The sequence below is a fragment of the Elgaria multicarinata genome, chromosome 6, assembly GCF_023053635.1.
Source record: "Elgaria multicarinata webbii isolate HBS135686 ecotype San Diego chromosome 6, rElgMul1.1.pri, whole genome shotgun sequence".
In the NCBI taxonomy this organism is placed as follows: domain Eukaryota; kingdom Metazoa; phylum Chordata; class Lepidosauria; order Squamata; family Anguidae; genus Elgaria; species Elgaria multicarinata.
Window position 1 is genome coordinate 121,137,265 of NC_086176.1, and position 20,059 is coordinate 121,157,323.

The 20,059-nt window shown below is 55.4% G+C and overlaps 1 protein-coding gene across 3 annotated transcripts in view; it reads left to right on the top strand.

Annotated features, from left to right (window-relative positions):
• The window catches only part of LOC134400092 (phospholipid-transporting ATPase ID-like), an 82,546-nt gene that overhangs the window by 45,884 nt on the left and 16,603 nt on the right, over window positions 1-20,059 (top strand). For 2 of the 3 annotated variants that reach the window (XM_063128365.1, XM_063128364.1), the window contains exons 6-18: window positions 71-132; window positions 1,881-1,953; window positions 2,260-2,330; window positions 3,364-3,446; window positions 7,122-7,280; window positions 13,899-13,987; window positions 15,438-15,634; window positions 16,721-16,929; window positions 17,637-17,680; window positions 18,057-18,222; window positions 18,352-18,540; window positions 19,060-19,175; window positions 19,881-20,045. In XM_063128365.1, the coding sequence (XP_062984435.1) occupies window positions 71-132; window positions 1,881-1,953; window positions 2,260-2,330; window positions 3,364-3,446; window positions 7,122-7,280; window positions 13,899-13,987; window positions 15,438-15,634; window positions 16,721-16,929; window positions 17,637-17,680; window positions 18,057-18,222; window positions 18,352-18,540; window positions 19,060-19,175; window positions 19,881-20,045 (1,623 nt within the window). Of the gene's footprint in view, window positions 1-70; window positions 133-1,880; window positions 1,954-2,259; window positions 2,331-3,363; window positions 3,447-6,147; window positions 6,218-7,121; window positions 7,281-13,898; window positions 13,988-15,437; window positions 15,635-16,720; window positions 16,930-17,636; window positions 17,681-18,056; window positions 18,223-18,351; window positions 18,541-19,059; window positions 19,176-19,880; window positions 20,046-20,059 lie in introns of those variants that run through there. The other variant, XM_063128366.1, reaches the window with a different exon arrangement.

Genomic DNA, 20,059 nt, shown 5'->3' on the forward strand with positions numbered 1-20,059 from the left:
GAGGGAGGGAGGGAGGGCGGCCCAGGAGGCGCCCTCCCATTCCACAGCTTGGCTGTTCCATGTTTTCCAGAATCGACATGCAAGCGACAAGCAAGTCAACAACCGCCCCGTCAAGGTGCTGGTCAACGGCAGGTGAGCAGGGCTCTCTTCCCTCCTGGGAGACTGCTTTCTAGGCTGTACTCCCAGCCTTCCAGGCCCAGGCGGCCGGCGTGCTCGCCCCAAGTACCCTTCGGAGGGCTGCCTAAGCCCAGGACAAGTGGGGCGTGGGTGTGCTGCATTCACGTCGGCGGTCGGCCAGTGGCCTTGCTTGCTCTTGCCCCACAGGCTCCCTCTGGGCCTTGGCTGAGCATAGAATCATAGAATCGTAGAATAGCAGAGTTGGAAGGGGCCTACAAGGCCAACCCCCTGCTCAATGCAGGAATCCACCCTAAGGCATTCCTGACAGAGGGTTGTCCAGCTGCCTCTTGAAGGCCTCTAGTGTGAGAGAGGCCACAACCTCCCTAGGTAACTGATTCCATTGTCGTACTGCTCTTACCGTCAGGAAGTTTTTCCTGATGTCCAGCCGGAATCTGGCTTCCTTTGACTTAAGCCCTTTATCATAGAATCATAGAATCATAGAATAGCAGAGTTGGAAGGGGACTACAAGGCCATTGAGTCCAACGCCCCCCTGCTCAATGCAGGAATCCACCCTAAAGCATCCCTGACAGATGGTTGTCCAGCTGCCTCTTGAAGGCCTCTAGGGTGGGAGAGCCCACCACCTCCCTAGGTAACTGGTTCCATTGCCATACTGCTCTAACAGTCAGGAAGTTTTTCCTGATGTCCAGCCGGAATCTGGCTTCCTTTAACTTGAGCCTGTTATTCTGTATCCTGCACTCTGGGAGGATCGAGAAGAGATCCCGGCCCTCCTCTGTGTGACAACCTTTTAAGTATTTTAAGAATGCCATCATGTCTCCCCTCCATCTTCTCTTCTCCAGGCTAAACATGCCCAGTTCTTCCAGTCTCTCTTCATAGGGCTCTGTTTCTAGACCCCTGATCATCCTGGTTGCCCTCATCCTCAGGCCTGCCTCCACAGGCAGCTCAGATTCGGCAGGCCTGAGCGCCCTCCGCCCCCAAGGCAAAACCTCCACTTCCTTGGCCTGTAGGAAGCGAGCTTCCCTCAGGAGGAAGCTGGGCCTTTCCTTGGGCTGCCCGTGGCGTTCCCTGCCTTCTCCTTGGGAGAATTGCTCTCCTCTCCGGGTTCCAGTGGCTTCTGTGGCTGAGGGGTGCTCCATTCCCTTTCCCCAGCCTGAGGACCCAGAGGGTGGCTGGGTGAGTCCAGATCGCACACAGATCACACACAGCCCAGCTCGAGCACAGCGGGAGGAGAAAGGCTCCCCATGGAGCCCGCCTGCCATCAGCCGATGTGTCTGTTCATCAGTCGGTTGCAAGACCATCCTGGCCCCGCGATCGATGGCTCGATTTGGAAACCGGGGCTGAGAAAGCTCTTTGTGGTGCTGGGTGAGTGCTCAGCCAGCTTCTCTCCACCGTCTGGAGGAGCAAAGCGAGCTGAGCCCCGGCCTCAAAGCCCGCTGCCCTAGGCTGTGACACAGTTGCTCCCGCCCCTCTCCCTTCTCGGAGGGGGAAGGGCTTTGGGGGGGGGACTCATGACCTGAAGCCCTGTAGGCCAGAGAGCTTGGCCCAGCCAGCTGGAGGTTCCCCATCCCTGATTTCAAAGTCCATCCTTCCATCCAGACAGGCAGAAAGCAGAACATAAAAAAACAAGCAATCCGTTCGACGCTTGCTGAAACAAGCGCACCGTCCCTCAGGAAGGCAGGCTGGGAGACCCTCTGCCCCCTCCCCACCCCCCACTGCTGTCTTTGTCAAGTGTGACTTTCTTCCAGCTTGAAGGAGGACCTGTGGCTGAACGTTCAAGTTGGGGACATCATCAAGTTGGAGAACAATAACTTTGTGACGGTGAGTAACGCTGGCCCGCCCAGGTGGCCCCTCGGCTTTTATCGTGTCCTCAGAGAAGTTTGTGGGTAACTTTTCACAAGGTCACCAACTGAAAAATATAACGTCAGGTGGCTAAATCTGAACTGTGTTTAGCTTTGCTTGATTGCGAGTATAAGGGGCTGGTACCTTTTGTTGGCGGGGAAGAGGAAGGTCTGAAATGATGAGTGGCCGGGGGAGCAGTTGGTCGGGGTGGGCGGTGCCTCCGGCTGCTCTGCCCTGGAGGGGGGGTCACACCTGTCTCCTGCTGTTTCCTCCCACCACCCCCAGGCTGACCTGCTCTTGCTGTCAAGCAGCGAACCTCACAGCCTGACGTACATCGAGACCGTCGAGCTGGACGGGTGAGTGCTGGAGCGCCACGGAGCCTCCGCTGATGGGATGTCAGCCGTCGCAAAGACGACGGGGGCAAGGAGGCGGCGCACGGTGGGGCTGAGGCGACCTGAGCTGGGCGCTAGGAGCGGTGCTTAGCTCATGAGAACTGGGCTGAGCCGGTTTGGGATCACCAAGGACAGCTGTGAGGAAGAGGAGTGGCTGGAGTGAGCCGGGGTTGTTCTCCTGATGGGATAGATGGCTGGATGGGGCCCCGAGCAGGATCCCAGAGAGCTCCAAAGAATCCCTTCCTCCTTTCCTTCCAACAGTGTATAAACCATTTTGGTGCCAAGAGTTCCCCCCTCTTTTTCTGGTCCCAGTGGGGGTGGAGGCAGCGTGTACCTTAGCCCCGCCTTGCTTCCACAGAAGCAAGGTGGATTCCTGCATTGAGCGGGGGGTTGGACTTGATGGCCTTGTAGGTCCTTCTATGATGCTATGATTCTAAGTGTGCTATGATTCTAAGTGTGCTTAGCACTGAAACCAGCAGAGGGGTCCGTGTGTGCAAGCAAGCGAGGTTGGAGAAACCTGAGCTCAATCCTGCTTTCTCCATCGTGTGCCCCATAAGAGCAGCCCAGCCTGGGACAATGAGCTGCCCGAGGAGGTGGGGGGGGCGCTTGCAAGGAAAGGTTGAGTGGACAAAAGTCATGGGTGATTTTGGGGTGAGGGGAAGGGTCAAGACACCCTGTCCTAGAGTAGGGCGCATTTATTTATTGAAGGAATTGTCAACCTGCCTTTCAGTCCCTTCCAGCTCTTGGGTCCTTTGTGCTGAGATGTCCCACATAGCTTTCCTTTAAAGCCACGGAGGCTTCCGGCCCACCAGCCCAAACCAGCTGCAGGTGCAAATGCAACCCAGGAGCTGCTGCTGCTGCTGGCAACCAGCATGGCAAAGAATGGGACGTGGCCAGCCACGGAAAAGCCCCCGCCCCCGTCAGCAGCGAGGACAGAGATGGGTCTGTTCAGAGATGTGACTTGGGGTTTCGTGCCCCGTCCCATCTGTTCTTTCAGGGAAACCAACCTGAAGGTGAAACAGGCTCTGACCGTCACCGCGGAGATGGGAGAGGATCTGCAGGCACTGACCAGCTTTGATGGTGAGCAGGGAGGGAGGAGCTGGGCAGCCCAAGCGGACTCCTTCCCCAACCCCCCAGCCCCTCCGCTGCTGCCGCTGCACTGGAAAGGAAGCTTGGCCGGCCGGGGATGGCAGGCGCTGGGCTGAGGAGGGAGGGAGGGGCTTCCCTGCCTGCAGCCCCCGGGAGGGCGGCCGCCACTGACCCCAGGGCCATGTCATAGCCCTGGAGCAATGACCAGGGCCTTTGGAGAAGGGCCTGCCAGGTGCCCCATTGCAGCGGCTCCCTCATTCCGCTCGCAGCGTCCTGTGTGTGTGTGTGTGTGTGTGTGAACTCTCAGTGTTGCAACTATAGTGAAAGCAGAGCTGGTGCTTGATGCACTCCTGGCTGGTGGCTTTGACTCCTCGGCTTTCCCCGTTATTTCTTCCCCTCTTCTCAGGCTGCTCTCCACCCGCTCCGTCTTGCCCACACATTTCCCCTACACTTCATCGAGCACGGGGCGTTGGCAAAAACGTGGCCGGAGAGCTTTCCGAGAAGCCAGGTGGCGTTTTGGGAGTGCTGGGTTTCTGTGCCGAGGGGACCCGGCGCCTGGCATCGCCTTCTGCCCTCTCGCCCCTGGACATGAGGGCAGGCGCTGGGGGCTTTGCCACTGGCTGTCCTGGTCTTCCAAGGTTGGGAATCTCAGGGCTGAACAGGGAGGAGAGAGACGTTCCTCTTGCAGCCTGGTGCGCTCAGCAAGGCAAGAAGTAGCTAGGAGGAGGCGGGAGGGCCCCTTCGCCTGGGACGGCGCTCCTGCACTGGGCAAGGCCCTTCCACGTGAGCGCGATGGTGCTGGAGCAAGACCAGGCACGATTTGGTAGTCATGGGTATGGTGCCTCGGGACGTGGAGGCTCAGTCCCCGTGACCAGTAGCCCCTGATAGGCCTCTCCGCGTCCTTCTCCGTAAGTTTATCTAGCCATCACCAGCTCTTGCAGCAGGAGCGCCGTGCCTTCACCGCGTGAAGAAGAACGTTTTAAATCCACCCCAAAGCTTCTACCAATCCCTTTGATCAGGTCTCCCTGAGCAAGAGGATCCCGAGAGAGGAAGGCCAGCCTCGGCCTGTGGGCAGGATCAGGCCTCTGCCAGGCCCCCGGAGGATTAGGCGGCGCTAGGAGGACGGCAGCGTTGCGTGCCGCTGCGGGCTCCGGCTCTCGGCTCTTCACTTTCAAAGGGTCTCGGGGAACCGGGCCGGGGAAAGAGCCTCTGCCAAGGGGAGCAGGCAGGGATTGGGCAGGAAGGACCCGTGGCCCGGCTCCGCCCCAGGCAGGTCCATGCGCCGGAGAAACGCATTCTTGGGCAGCTGCCTCTTAGGAGACTCCCCGGGTGCTCGTTCGGAGCCTTTGCTTTGCGTTTTAAAGCACCCGTCATCTGGGCCCGTCGTCTCATACAAAAACCCTTTGCACCCGTCAAAGGGCGGGGGGGGGGGGGGTCCCCTTGTGGTTCCGTGGGCAGTTTTGAAGTGTAGCTCTGATTTATATTTGACCAGGCTCTGGGCCGTCTGCTTTCACCGCTTGGTTGCCTGGACAAGTACTAGAGACTTACGCCCAAGCCTGCGAAGAGACCGTTTCCCCCCCCCCCCCCCCGGCCCCTGAAAATAAACAATGGGCGGGAAGTTGGACCTCTTTTGATGTGGGCGGCGGTGTAAGAAGTGATGCTGCCCGACTGTTTTTACTAATGGCGGCTTCCAGCGCTGTTCAGGGAAGCGGAGAGGAAGCAATATTCTGGGTCCAGCTTCCTCCTGGGCATTTAACGCTTTAAGGCACCGTGGCTGCCAGAAGCCGCCAGAGAACTCGGAGAAGATCTTGACCTTCAGATGAGACTGGTGCGGGCGGCGTTGTGTCTGCAGCTGCGGGAGTGGTGGAGGAGTGTGTTGGGAGAAGCGAAACTATCCCACCATCCATTTCAGTTGTTGTTGTTGTTGTTGTTGTTGTTGTTGTTGTTGTTATTATTATTATTATTATTATTATTATTATTATTATTATTATTATTATTATTTTCTGGGCAATGCAATCACCCAGGAAATGCAGTCAAACATGCACGTGGCCAGGCAGGGATTCAGGAGAGTTTGTCTGACTCTGACTGTGGAGGAGTTTGGGGAACACTTTTGCCTCCACGCCGGGGCGTGTCTTTTTTTAAGGTGGCCCTTTCTGCATTTGCCCTGGGAAGGGCCCTTTGCACATGGCGAAGATGCCAGAGAAGCAGCGGATGCAGTCCAGTGAGAAGGGCACTGGACGAAGAGCCAGGGTCAACTCCCTCTTCAGCCAGAGGCTCACGGACAGCAACTCTTGGTCTCTGCTCCCAGGCTGCACAGTGTGCATGGTGGGGTAGGTGGGGTGGAGGAGTTTCATGGGCCTCCCTTGCAGGGTTGACGCGATGATGAAGGAAACCAGGATTGTAGCACCTTTTGCATGCTCAGAGTGCAATGCGGAAGCTGTCCTCTATTCACAGCTGTTTTGAACCGCCCAGAGAGCTTTGGCTACTGGGCAGCATAGAAAGGCCCCTGGATCCAGCCCTGCATGCGCCTTCCGCACATTTCACCAGGGGGCAGGAGTGAACGAAAGGGGGTGGGTGGGGGGGTGGCCTCTGCGCTGCTTTCGGCCTGTTTCTTTGCCCCCACGAGAGACCCCCCACTCCTTTCTTTTCACAGATCTTTGCCCTCTTGGCTCCTCTTCTGAGCCCTTTCCTGCCTCACTTCACTCCTCTGGGTATTCACACTGTTTGAGGGAGACTCTGCGTGGCGGCTCCTCTGCGGATGGGTAGGTTGGCAGCGCCGTCTCCCACTCTGGCTCCACGTGGCGTGGCGCTTGCTCATCCGTGTGACGAGGCCGGCTGGAGAGGATGCTGGCAAACAACACCACGGGCCGCGCCATCAGGCGAGCCGTTCGGCAACCAGCCCAGGGCCGCTAGTCCCAGCTTTGGGTTTTGCCACCCGTCCTGGCCATGCTGAATCTGCCCGGTTGCTGTTTAGACCGAGTGGCTGGAGAGGGGGCTGGCTTGGAGTTGGAGGGATCGGGGGGGGGGGGGGCTTGAAAGCATCCCTTGGTGGGATGGGATGGTTGGGTGCTCAGGAGCACCTCCCGTCTTTGCCGCCGTAGCATGTGCACTGAGGGGGGAGCCGCTGCGACGGCTGTGAAGGGCAAAGAGCCGCTTCATGCGCAGCTGCGGGCATGGAGGGCGGGGGTCAGCGGTGTTCCTAGTGGGGAGGGCAGAGGCTGTCCTCAGTGACCCCCTGGAACTTTTATGCTTTAATCCTCCACCGTTTCCCCAAATAAAATCATGCAAGGTAGGTGACAGCAGCATTCCAAGCAACAGCAGCCCAGTGGCTCGATGGCTGAGCCATCTAGAAGCAGACGGAGAGCGAAGAGAGCCCGCCTCACCTTGGCACCCACGGCATTGGCTCGTGCCCGCTGCTGCCTCTCCGCCTCGCCCTCCTTCACCAGGGCTGCCTGTGAGCTCATAGGTGCTCCTCTTCCGCCTGTTCACCTGCCTCCCCCCCCCTTGCTCCCCTCCACCTCTGCCCCCAGTAAGGCATCAGGTCAGATCGCCAGTTTGCTCAGTCCTGGGCTCAACTGAGGAAGCCGCCGGCGGAACGTGGAAACGGCCGGCCCAAGGAGAGACCGTTGTTCACCCCCAGGGGGTCCTTCTTGCATTTGTTTGCAGGTGAGATCAGGTGTGAAGCGCCAAATAACAAGCTGGACAGGTTCACGGGCACCCTGGTCTTCAAGAGGAGGAAGTATGCCCTGGACAACGAGAAGATGCTGCTCAGGGGCTGCACGCTGCGCAACACGGACTGGTGCTTCGGCCTCGTCATCTTCGCAGGTAAGATCGGAACTCAGAGCAGCTGTGGGATTTCCATGGCGGGGGCAGGAAGAGAGAGAGAGAGAGAGAGAGAACTGCTGCCGTTTAGCGTCCGGCTGAAGGGAAGGCTGGAGCGGAGGGGAGCTGTCTTCACAGGGGGGGGGGTAGTTCCTGTGGCTTGGGTGCGACGTCAGGTCCTTTGGGGCAGATGAATCGCCCAGAGAGCTTTGGCTATTGGGCGGAATAAAAATGTAATAAAATAAATAAATAAATAAATAAATGATGTCGATCTCGCCAGCCACTCCTGCCTCAAGAGACCACAGTCTGGCAGTCGCTTTATTACTTCATTCCTTTTAGTTGAGGCGGCTCCCGGGCGCTTGCTCTGCCACGTGCCCCCTGCTCCTCTGCATTAAACCTGGGCACGCCTGTGCCCTGGCTGCGACGGGGCCAAGGGGTGGGGCTGCCCCTTCGGGGGGGGGCATTCCCTTTCCTAGCCTGTTCCATTGGGAGCTGTGATTAGGGCGCTTCCTTACTATTTATTTATTTATTACACTTCTATACCGCCCCCATAGCCAGAGCTCTCTGGGCGGTTTACAGAAATTTTAAAATTAAGATAAAAACGAGTATACAAAATTTAAAATTCTAAAACACAGAACATACACTCATAAAGCATTAAAAACCGTTAAAAAACTAAACATGTGGGTGATTAAGATGTGCCGCCATATGCCTGGGCAAAGAGGAAAGTCTTAACCTGGCGCCGGAAAGATAGCAGCGTTGGCGCCAGGCGAGCCTCGTCAGGGAGATCGTTCCATAGTCTGGAGGCCACCACCGAAAAGGTCCTGTCCCTCGTTGCCACGCTCCGAGCCTCTCTCGGAGTAGGCACCTGGAGGGGGACTTTAGATGTTGAAGATGTTGAACTGCTGCCTTGCTTGGGCTTCCCTGATGCCGTGTTAGTTCGCTTCAACCTATATCCAAACCTGCACATTGCTGGAGGGAGATTTATTCTTTACTTTAGTGCTGCTCAGCTGCGCTTCTCCGTTTTATAAACATAGAGTTCTGCCACATTCATTCCTTCCCCTTCCCACAATGTAGCAGGGGGAGCTGTAAGGAGTGAGTAACAAGGTTTTAGATCCTCCTTGGATTACTTGCGATTTTGCTTCTTCATGGAACAGTGGGCATAATGGGGTGGGGGGTGGGGGAGAGAAGTGAGGGGGGAGCAGCTATTACTCCCTTACTGTTTGCTGGAATGTGACGAAGTTGGGGTGGGGTGACAGGGCCCTCTCATAGGGAGCCTTCAGGCCCTAAAGAACTGGGCATGTTTAGCCTGGAGAAGAGAAGATTGAGGGGAGACATGATAGCACTCTTCAAATCCTTAAAAGGTTGTCACACAGAGGAGGGCCAGGATCTCTTCTCGATCCTCCCAGAGTGCAGGACACGGAATAACGGGCTCAAGTGACAGGAAGCCATATTCCGGCTGGACATCAGGAAAAACTTCCTGACTGTTAGAGCAGTACGACAATGGAACCAGTTACCTAGGGAGGTTGTGGGCTCTCCCACACTAGAGTCCTTCAAGAGGCAGTTGGACAAGCATCTATCAGGGATGCTTTAGGGTGGATTCCTGCATTGAGCAGGGGGTTGGACTCGATGGCCTTGTAGGCACCTTCCAACTCTGCTATTCTATGATTCTATGATTCTAATCCAGTATCCTTGGGGATTTTTGCTTCCTCGAGGAAAATTGAGCTGTTTCCCCCCTATTGCCCTGTTCTCCTCTATTTGGCTGTTGCCTCTGTTCCAATCCATTCTCCCACCCCTCTGTTTGGAACATTTCCACATATTTGTCTATTATCTTTGCAAAATCATGGAAGACGGGTGAGGTGCCGGACGACTGGAGGAGGGCTAACGTTGTCCCTATCTTCAAAAAGGGCAAAAAGGAGGAACATGGGAACTACAGACCAGTCAGTCTGACATCCATCCCTGGGAAAATTCTGGAGCAGATTATAAAGAAGTCAATCTGTAAACACCTTGAAATCAATGCGGTGATCACTAGAAGCCGACATGGATTTGTCAGGAACAAGTCCTGTCAGACTAATTTGATCTCATTTTTTGATCAGGTAACCTCCCTTGTGGACTGTGGGAATGCTGTGGATGTCATATATCTTGACTTCAGCAAAGCTTTTGACAAAGTACCACATGACATTCTGATTAACAAACTAGCTAAAAGGGGCTAGATGGAACAACTATTAGGTAGATCCACAGTTAGGTAGATCCACAGTTGGCTACAGAATCGGACTCAAAGAGTACTTATCAATGGAACCTTCTCAAACTGGGGAGAGGCAACGAGTGGGGTACCGCAGGGCTCAGTCCTGGGCCCAGTGCTCTTCACATTTTTATTAATGATTTGGACGAGGAGGTGCAGGGAACGCTTATCAGATTTGCAGATGACACAAAATTGGGTGGGATAGCTAAAACCCTGGAAGACAGAAACAAACTTCAAAGTGATCTTGATAGGCTGGAGTGCTGGGCTGAAAACAACAGGATGAAATTTAATAGGGATAAATGCCAAGTTCTACATTTAGGAAATAGAAACCAAAGGCACAGTTACAATTATTATTATTATTATTATTATTTATTTATTTATTTATTTGTTTATATAGCACCATCAATGTACATGGTGCTGTACAGAGTAAAACAGTAAATAGCAAGACCCTGCCGCATAGGCTTACATTCTAATAAAATCATAATAAAACAATAAGGAGGGGAAGAGAATGCAAACAGGCACAGGGTAGGGTAAACAGGCACTGGGTAGGGTAAAACTAACAGTATAAAGTCAGAACAAAATCAAGTTTTAAAAGCTTTAGGAAAAAGAACAAGATGGGGGATACTTGGCTCAGCAATACTACAAACGAGAAGGATCTTGGAATTGTTGTAGATCACAAGCTGAATATGAGCCAACAGTGCGATATGGCTGCAAGAAAGGCAAATGTTATTTGGGGCTGCTTTAATAGAAGTATAGCTTCCAAATCACGTGAGGTACTGGTTCCTGTCTATTCGGCCCTGGTTAGGCCTCATCTAGAGTATTGCGTCTAGTTCTGGGCTCCACACTTCAAGAAGGACGCAGACAAGCTGGAGCGTGTTCAGAGGAGGGCAACCAGGATGATCAGGGGTCTGGAAACAAAGCCCTATGAAGAGAGACTGAAAGAACTGGGCATGTTTAGCCTGGAGAAGAGAAGATTGAGGGGAGACATAAGAGCACTCTTCAAATACTTAAAAGGTTGTCCCACAGAGGAGGGCCAGGATCTCTTCTCGATCCTCCCAGAGTGCAGGACACGGAATAACGGGCTCAAGTTAAAGGAAGCCAGATTCCATCTGGACATCAGGAAAAACGTCCTGACTGTTAGAGTAGTGCAACAATGGAATCAGTTACTTAGGGAGGTTGTGGGCTCTCCCACACTAGAGGCCTTCACGAGGCAGCTGGACAACCCTCTGTCAGGGATGCTTTAGGGGGGATTCCTGCATTGAGCAGGGGGTTGGACTCGATGGCCTTGTAGGCCCCTTCCAGCTCTGCTGTTCTGTGATTCTGTGATCCAGAACTGTGCATTTCTAGGCTTGCTAACAGGGAGTTTTTACACTTTCCTTTGCCCTTGCACAGCTGCGCTTCTCCAGTCGATCGAAAGGGAGGCCGGCCGGCTGGCCCCATGAGTTCCTTCCCAATCCCATTCATACAACCAGGAGCAGGGGGAGCCTGTGTGTGTGTGTGTGTGTGTGACAGGCCTCACTCGCTGACGTTCTACCCTGCCAACCCCCCAACCCACCTGCCAACCTAAGAGCCAGGTGCTTTCCTCCCATGCTTGTCAAGATGAGGCCTCTGTGTGTGTGTGTGTGTGTGTGTGTGTGTGTGTGTGTGAGAGAGAGAGAGAGAGAGAGATCATGTTGATGCCTGACCCTCCAGCGCCCTCTGCCTAGGCAGGCCCTGCTCCTCAGCTCCACCTTCAGTTTTGCCCTTTGTTTTTGCATTTTATTTACTTAAGACATTTGCATACTGACCTTCCCCCCACCCCACCCCAAGTGGTTCCCAGGCAAGTTTCCCATTCATAATAACATTTAAAAAAAAAGAAGAGAGAAAGATGCAAACTGGCAGTAAAACAATAGTTTTAAAGAGGCAGGATTCAGCATGCATAAATCCTGGGAGAATAAAAACTAGTCACTTCCCTTCCTGCCCCACCCAGCCCCACTTTGCTCAGGAAATGCCAAAGTGGAGGGATGAAGGGATGAATTGGGTGACAAAGTAGAGGCAATCTGGTTCTGCTGGGCTAAACTAAGGAGTGGGTAGAGAAGGCGGAACTGACAAGGAGGTGGACAAGGAGGGAACCGGCCTCTGCAGACTGCAGAGGGCAGACTGACTCCCGACTGTGCGCTCTTGCGCAGGAGCGGCGATAATTTTTTTTAAAAAAAACTATTACAACACCATTTGCGCAAGTGTCAAATCTCCCCCCCCCCAAATTGTGCAAATTACAATTTGCACAAATGGCAGAACCCAGGGGAGAAAAATGTGCAAAACATTTCTTGAATAAGGAAAAACAAAACAAACCAGTACAGCCCACTGCCACTGGCTGGAATAGAAATGGAAATTCCCCTGGAATTCCCAAGTCACGCTTCATAGAATCATAGAATCATAGAATAGCAGAGTTGGAAGGGGCCTCCAAGGCCATCGAGTCCAACCCCCTTCTGCTCAATGCAGGAATCCCCCCTAAAGCATCCCTGACAGAGGGTTGTCCAGCTGCCTCTTGAAGGCCTCTAGTGTGGGAGAGCTCACAACCTCCCTAGGGAACTGATTCCCTACTCAGGGAGTTGCAGCTCCTCAGAAGAGGAGGAGGAGATGTGCAGACAATTTGAGAAGTTCAAGGAAGTTCAACGCTTGAGCTTTAATAGCCAAATAGTATGTTTTGTTTGGGGGTCTACAGCTGCCACGTAGCTCTGCACTGCGCAGGCGCGCAGGGAGAAAAGGCAGGCGGTGCAGGGAGGGAGGGAGGGAGGCAGGGGCGGGCCTTGGGCTCTGCCAATTGAGCTCACTTTCGGAGTGGCCATATTGGCCGCAGGGACGGTGGCAGACGTAGTGGCGAATGTTTTTGGGTGGCCCTAGGAAAAACCGGGTTTTAAAATGCGGGTGAAGAGGGAAGGAGGTGGACTTGAGGCCTGAGGGGAAGAAGCGAATGTTGTTCAGTGTGAAGAAATAAAGGCCAAAAGTCCTCAGTTGCCTTGAAGGAAAGTAACCGCCATACAGCTTCTGGAGGACGGACATCGCGGGAAGTGTACCTTTCGCCCTCAGGCCACTAGGGCCCTTGGCGACTCGTTGGGCTTTACACTAAGTCTCAGAAGAATACAGGAATTGATGAGGAAAAAACACAACTTATTGCGGTGTGTGTGTGTGTTTCTCTTCTCCCTCCCCTTGTCCTGTTACAGGGCCTGGGAAGTGGATTCCTGCATTGAGCAGGGGGTTGGACTCGATGGCCTTGTAGGCCCCTTCCAACTCTGCTATTCTTGGATTCTATGATTCCATGATAAGTTTTTTAAAAATCTCTCTCTCTCTCTTTTTATTATGAATATTAACAAAACAGAACAAAAAGATAAAGCATGGGGGAAAATTACATATCTAGGAATATCATCATTTTTTCCATCAGATATACCGTTCATTAAAAAAAAAGAAAAAAAGGGAGAGAGTTCCAAGAAAAGCAGACCAAACATCCATGTCTTTATCCACTTGCAAGTCGCGCCTATTAGCACCCGTTCAAATGTTGATAGCGTTGTTAAGTTCCCAGTCCATTGCATGATGGGAGGTGAGCGTTTGCCCTTCCAACGTGATTGTATAAGTCTTTTGCCTGTCATAAAGGCTCTGAAAATCCATTTGCGCTGACCATGTGTTAACTTCCAAGAAGCCGTTGAGTTGGTCTGGCAAGCTGGTCAGAGAGCCAGCAGTTCTGGGAACACCTCTAGTTCTGGGCCGGGGGCTGCTGTTGCCCTGGCGAATGCAAGAGGAGGCGGAGGCATCCTTTTAAAGGTGTGCCGGCGTGGTGGGCTCCTGGATGGCTCCTGCTTGCCCTGGCGCAGGTCTACATTTTTGATGCCAGCGCAGTTGCCTTACATACATGCTAAAAGCTGAATGGGCGACATGGCCTTCGTGGGCCTGACCGGTCCGTTGCACTAGGTGAGACTGGTGTCCAGCTTCCCAGCAGCCCGCCTTGACTGGCCTCCTCCAGCACCTGCTTCTCTGGCTCAGGAGACCGCGGCCAGCCCGCCCCTGGGAAGCGCAGCACAGGTGCTGTTCAGTGCTGGCGGGGCTCGCAGTGGGTCCCCTGGCTACCTCCCCCACTCACAGGCGCTGCTGCTTGAAGAAGAGTTGGCTTTGAAGGGTGTCTCTGCCTTTCCTTCAGGCCAAACGCTGCCCTTCTTTGGGTCTCTTCAAACGCATCTCTTTCTCGTTCCAATTCCGGGCCGGGGGTGGTGGATGATGGGAGTGTGAGGAGGCAGAGGCAGGGAGCGGGATTGCATGCCTGTCAGGAGGGCTGTGTGGGTGTGAAGTGCCTTTGATCCTGGAATTAAATCAGACACAGCGGCGCAAATTCTGTCTGTTTGATCTCCCAGGGCCAGACACCAAATTAATGCAGAACAGTGGAAGGACAACTTTTAAAAGGACGAGCATTGAGCGCCTGATGAACTTCTTGGTGCTGGTGGTGAGTCCCAACCTGCTTTGCCCCAGTTCAGAATTTCGGCTGAAGTGCAGGAAGGCAAATGCTATTTTGGGCTGCATTAATAGAAGTATAGCTTCCAAATCGCGTGAGGTCCTGGTTCCTCTCTATTCGGCCCTGGCTAGGCCTCATCTAGAGTATTGCGTCCAGTTCTGGGCTCCACAATTCAAGAAGGACGCAGACAAGCTGGAGCATGTTCAGAGGAGGGCAACCAGGATGATCAGGGGTCTGGAAACAAAGCCCTATGAAGAGAGATAAACTCTACTCCAGGCTAAACTGGGCATGTTTAGCCTGGAGAAGAGAAGATTGAGGGGAGACATGAGAGCACTCTTCAAATACTTAAAAGGTTGTCACACAGAGGAGGGCCAGGATCTCTTCTCGATCCTCCCAGAGTGCAGGACACGGAATAATGGGCTCAAGTTAAAGGAAGCCAGATTCCAGCTGGACATCAGGAAAAACTTCCTGACTGTTAGAGCAGTACGACAATGGAACCAGTTACCTAGGGAGGTTGTGGGCTTTCCCACACTAGAGGCCTTCAAGAGGCAGCTGGACAACCATCTGTCAGGGATGCTTTAGGGTGGATTCCTGCATTGAGCAGGGGGTTGGACTTGATGGCCTTGTAGGCCTTCTATGATTCTATGATTCTAAGGTGCATGGGAAGAGCAGCGATGATGGCCAGTGGGGAGGAAGGGCGGAGTTTGTGGATGAAAGGCGTGTGAACGTCTTCTTCCCTGCCTCTGGTCTCAGGAGCATCAGGGCAGCAAGAGAACCCCTCTGTCCGCGAGTTGATTGGCAGTAGGGCAGGGCAGGGGGGGGGGGCTGCAGAAGGAGCCATTCGCCCGAACTCAGCTGTGGAATTCATGGGCACTTGATTTTTCTTTTTAAAACAAGATTAGCTAGGTTCATAGAGGGCTCGTAATCGCTTCTAGCCGAAGGGGCCTGCAGCGTTCAGGACCCGATCAGCACCCGTCCGGCTTCCCGTGGGATGGCTTTTCCCACCCTTGTTTTGTCTCTGCTGGGCTCTTGGTCCGACCCAGTCTGACAGTTTTAACAGTATTGTTGTGGTCTGGATTGCGTAGGGAGGTTTGCTGACTGGGGATGATGGGAGTTGTAGTCCAACACCTTTGGAGAGGACCAGGCTGAGGAAGTCTGGATTAGACCATGTTTGCGGTGACTCTCCTGTGGAGAGTCCGTCTCTGGGAGGACGCTAGGGCCAGCGTTCTTCAGGGTGGGCAGCCGTGGCTTACGCAGAGCCTGGGTGAAAAGGCCGGGTGTGAGAGCAGCTCCCCGGGTGGCCACAAGTCCGTCCCTGGACCTGCGGGCTGTCCTCTCGTGCTGTACCCCTTGGTTGCTCACCCCAGTTATTTCCTGGCTAATCTGAGTGAACCCTTCTCTCCCTCCCTCCCTCTGACTTGGCCTCTCCTCTTGTTCGCAGATCTTTGCCTTTTTGGCTGCCCTGTGCTTGGTCCTGGCTGTTGGCCACAGCATTTGGGAGTACAACGAGGGCTACTACTTCCAGGTGTACCTGCCCTGGGCGGAGGACACCCACTCTGCCTTCTTCTCTGCCTTCCTCGTCTTCTGGTCCTACGTCATCATCCTCAACACCTTGGTGCCCATCTCTCTCTATGTCAGGTAAGAAGGGGGACCAGGGAGGGGCCCGGGCCAGCCCCAGCCGGGAAGCCCCTCAGGATGGCCCCTCGGCTGCCAAAGAGGAGGCTGCTCAGCGAGCCCCCCACTCTGCCGGAAGGAGGGTGAGGGGGCGCTCTGGGCTTCCTCTGAAACGGCCGTGGCCACGGCTTCCTCCTCTCTAAGCAGCAGCTCCTTTGACAGAAAGGGCGGGTCTCTCTCTCTCTCTCTCTCTCTCTCTCTCTCTCTCTCTCTCTCTCTCTCTCTCCCCTTGCTTCTGGAAGCCACATGCTCCATTTTGCGTGGCGCTCCCACCCCTTCTGCCCAGTTAAACCCTTTGGCATGCATCCATCCCAGGCAGGAGCAACTGGGCAAGGCCTTGACCCCACCGTGGGAGACGTGCTGTTCCCAGCATGCACCGCTTCTCCGCTATTGCCCCCTCCCCCCTTCTCGCGTGGTTTCTTTTGTGGGCCGACCCTGGGCTGCGCCTGCCGCTCCTGGCCAGGAGAGGAGGGAGCTGCCAGCACGTTCCAAAGGAGCTCCGTGAAAGGAGGGGGAATAGCTGGTTGATGCAGGCTTGGGAGGCTCGCTGTGGCCTCTGGGGTGGAGCAGAGGGGGGTGACGGCGACAAGGCCCCGCTCGCCACCTGAGGTCCCAGGTCAGTCGTACATAACTAAGGTGTTCCATGAACGTTAACATCGCCTAGTGAAATAGAGATGCTTCCCTCAGTGAACACCCGCCATTTCCTCACGGCAACGGCCACTCAGGGCTCGCTGCTACAAAGCCAGTGGCAGCTGCAGCTTCGCGGCGCATGTGGAGGCTCCTCCCAATCACTACGTAGGGCGGTGGCCCTTGACAATCTGTGCACAGGTCGCACGCCGATTCCTCCCGAAACGGAGCCCCTTCGGGGAAGGCCCTGCGGCTCAAGGTGGCGGCTTCGGGTCAAGAGGGGCAGGGAGGCGAGCCCCGTGCCTTCGGTGCTCAGGACCCCTGTCTAGCTGCCAGGGCTGCCCTGCCGGCTGAGGACGGAGGAGGCGCTGCTCCTGAGGGGCCCAGGAAGTTCCTCCTCCTCTTCTCCCTCCTTTCTTTCAGCGTAGAGATCATCCGTTTGGGCAACAGCTTCTACATCGACTGGGACCGCAAGATGTACTACCCAGTGAACGACATGCCCGCCCAGGCCCGCACCACCACCCTCAACGAGGAGCTGGGGCAGATCAAATACATCTTCTCGGACAAGACGGGCACGCTCACCCAGAACATCATGGCCTTCAACAAGTGTTCCATCAATGGGTGTTCCTACGGTGGGGGCTCCTTGTCTCAGATGTCATAGAATCATAGAACAGCACAGTTGGAAGGGGCCTACAAGGCCATCAAATCCGACCCCCCGCTCAGCATAGGCTAGACTGGTCTGTGTTTTTTAACCTCACGTAGGGAGAAAAACCCAGTTGTGCAAGAGGTGGAACTGATCAAGGGGTTGTTCTGCCTGGCCCTGAGTGGCTGCCCTGGCCCAGAGAGGGGCGCTGGTTCATTGCTTCGTGGCTTTCTGGGGCTTTCTTGTGCCAGGGCACCTCAAAACCCCACAGCTATAAGCCGGTGGCCATTTGGCTAGTTAAGCCTGACCCTGCCCTGATGAGGAAATGATTACTGATCTGCCCATGAGATCATCCGAACCGAGGCCACCACTGACACACGAAAAATCAATGTGGAGACCTCGGAACAAAGGGAAAAGTTGCGGTAAATCAACACTTAAAAAGCGCCGTTTTGGGGGGAAAAACCCATCATGGCTGTAAGTTGGTGGCTGCATCATATAAACAATGCAGTGCCACTGCGCAGCCACGGCGGGGTAAATTGAGCATATAGACACACACACCCCGGTAAGCACCAGACCAGAAGGAAAGCAGGAACCTCAGAGGGGCCCCGTCACCTTCTGCCATCTGGCTTGCCCAGGCCAAAACAGCCTGGCTGTTTTGCTGTCGTCTTAACACTGGCCTGTGCTCCTAACCCACAGGGGAGGTCTTGGATGTGGATGGGCAGCGGCTGGAGGTCACAGAGGTAAGGACTGAGGGACCCCGCCCCAGCCCCGCCCCCCCGGCAGTGTTGCCCTTCTGTATTCTGAATGCCGTGTAGCAGCTCAAGGGCTGTTGTGTTCCCAGCCCTGGCCGTTGCCAGAGTGCGCTGGCCAGCCCAGCCCAGCCCGTAGGTGGCACGGTGAGGTGGCTGGGTTCCTGAAGGCCTTTTCCTCCCCTGCCTGGGCTTGGGGGTCCTTCTGATCCTTCTGTGTCTTCCCGGGTTGAGGCTGCCAATGCCCTTTCAGAGGCAGCGTGGGAAGGGCTCCAACACAGGAAGAGGATCTGTGGAACTGCTCATGGCCTCCGGGCAGACAGGAAGCGAGCAGAGAGGCTTGATGGCCAATTCCTTGCTCTTGCAGAAAACGGAGAAGGTCGATTTCTCGCACAACCCTCTGGCGGACCCAAAGTTCGCCTTCTACGACCACAGCCTGGTTGAAGCAGTGAAGGTGGGGGACGTCCCCACCCGGAGGTTTTTCCGCCTGCTTTCCCTCTGCCACACGGTGATGCCGGAAGAGAAGAAGGAAGGTGAGGCTGCGAGCGCCCCTGGCCCCGTGGGCAGGGAGGGGCAGCCCCGGCTGCAGGAGCTGTGCCAGGCGGGGCCTGGGCGGGGCTCGTACGCGGGTGCCACGGCCGGTCTCTTCCCCACCCCGGCAGGCACACTGGTGTACCAGGCCCAGTCCCCTGACGAAGGAGCCCTGGTGACGGCTGCCCGGAACTTTGGCTTCGTGTTTCGCGGCCGGACGCCAGAGACCATCACTGTGGTGGAAATGGGAGAAACGCTGGTCTACGAACTGCTGGCCATCCTGGATTTCAACAATGTGCGCAAAAGGATGTCCGTCATCGGTGGGTCTCCCGTTCCTCCATCCCCCCCCCCCCCCCGGGCGTGGCTGGCCTGTGCGAGTGCCCGGACCTTTTCTTCATGCCCTGATTGAGCCCCTGGGTCCTTCACCACAAGCGCAAGCTGCAGTTCTGTACGGCCATCGACATGGACCTCCTCAGCAGGAGTTTTATTGGAGTGAGGCGAAATTGCAGCTTGTGCTTGTGGTGAGCAGTTCTGACAATCCGTTTGCCACGGACATGAATCTTCCCTTGGACTGGAGCCTTGCAAACGACCCAGCAGTGGCTCACCTTGATGGATTGTGTGAGAGACCCTCGAAGGGAGGGAGAGGACTGCCCATCCCCTTGTGTTGAGGGGGGGGGGGCACACACGCAAGGAGGGGCACCGCCCCACCCCTCCCCCTGCCCGGTGGGCTCTCCGCATCTCTGTCTCTCTGTCTCTGTCTCTCTCTGTGTGTCTTCATCCTGCTTGATCCAGACAATTCTCTGCACCCTCATTTTCTCCCCTTCCTCCCTTGTCCGCAGTCCGGAGCCCCAAAGGTAAACTAACCCTTTACTGCAAGGGTGCGGACACGATCCTGTTCGAACTCCTCCATCACTCCTGTGGAACCCTCAAGGAAGAGACCACGACCCACCTGGATGTAAGTGGTGCCCCCTCGACTCGCTGCTGGTGCTGCCGACCCAGCTGGCATCCAAGTTTGTCATTTCAGCCCAGAAGGATCCCCAGGGTGGCTTTCAAAATACGCAAGATACACCCCCTAACCCCCCCCCCGCCAATAAACCCTGTTGGTCTTTTTCCTGCCCAGAGCCAGGTACAGCAGGTGGGCCCCAGGTGAGCTACGGAGAGTCTCCCTTGCCCTTGCCCTTCCTCCTCCCGAAGAATAACACCCCTGCATGCCCCTGGACAAATGCGCCCCGCCCACCCCCCAAGGCGAGAAGTGGGAGCACTCCGAGGTGGACTCTTTTCTGATGAGCCTTCTGCTGGGGGCCGGTCTCTGAGCTGGCCAGAGGGCCTGTCAGCTGCTAAACTGGGCTGGGCCCCTCGGTGCCCCAGGCCGTGTTCGCAGAGTGGCGCCCCCTGAATCTGCCAGGCTTTGGCTGGCCCGTTGCCAGTTGTGCACCCCTTTGCCCGTTGTGAATGGCCGGGCCGGGCGGCCCTTTCCTCTGTCCCCTTTGGGCCTCCGAAACAACGTGAGCTTTGGGCCTCCTGGCTTTCGAGGGCTTGAACTGCCAAACCTTTTCTCTGTGGAAATGGGGAAGGATGTTTTTTTAGGAGAGAGGTGTCTCACCTGGTGGTCTGCTTTGACCCCCCCCCCCCTCCTGCATCTCTGCCTGTGTCTTCCTAGGAGTTTGCCGGGGAAGGGCTGCGGACGTTGGTTGTGGCCTACAAAGACCTGGAGGAGACCTATTTTGAGGACTGGCAGAAACGGCATCACGAGGCCAGCACAAGCTTGGAGGACCGCGAGGAGAAGCTGTCTGAACTCTATGAAGAAATTGAAAGGGACCTGATGGTAGGTGGCCGGAG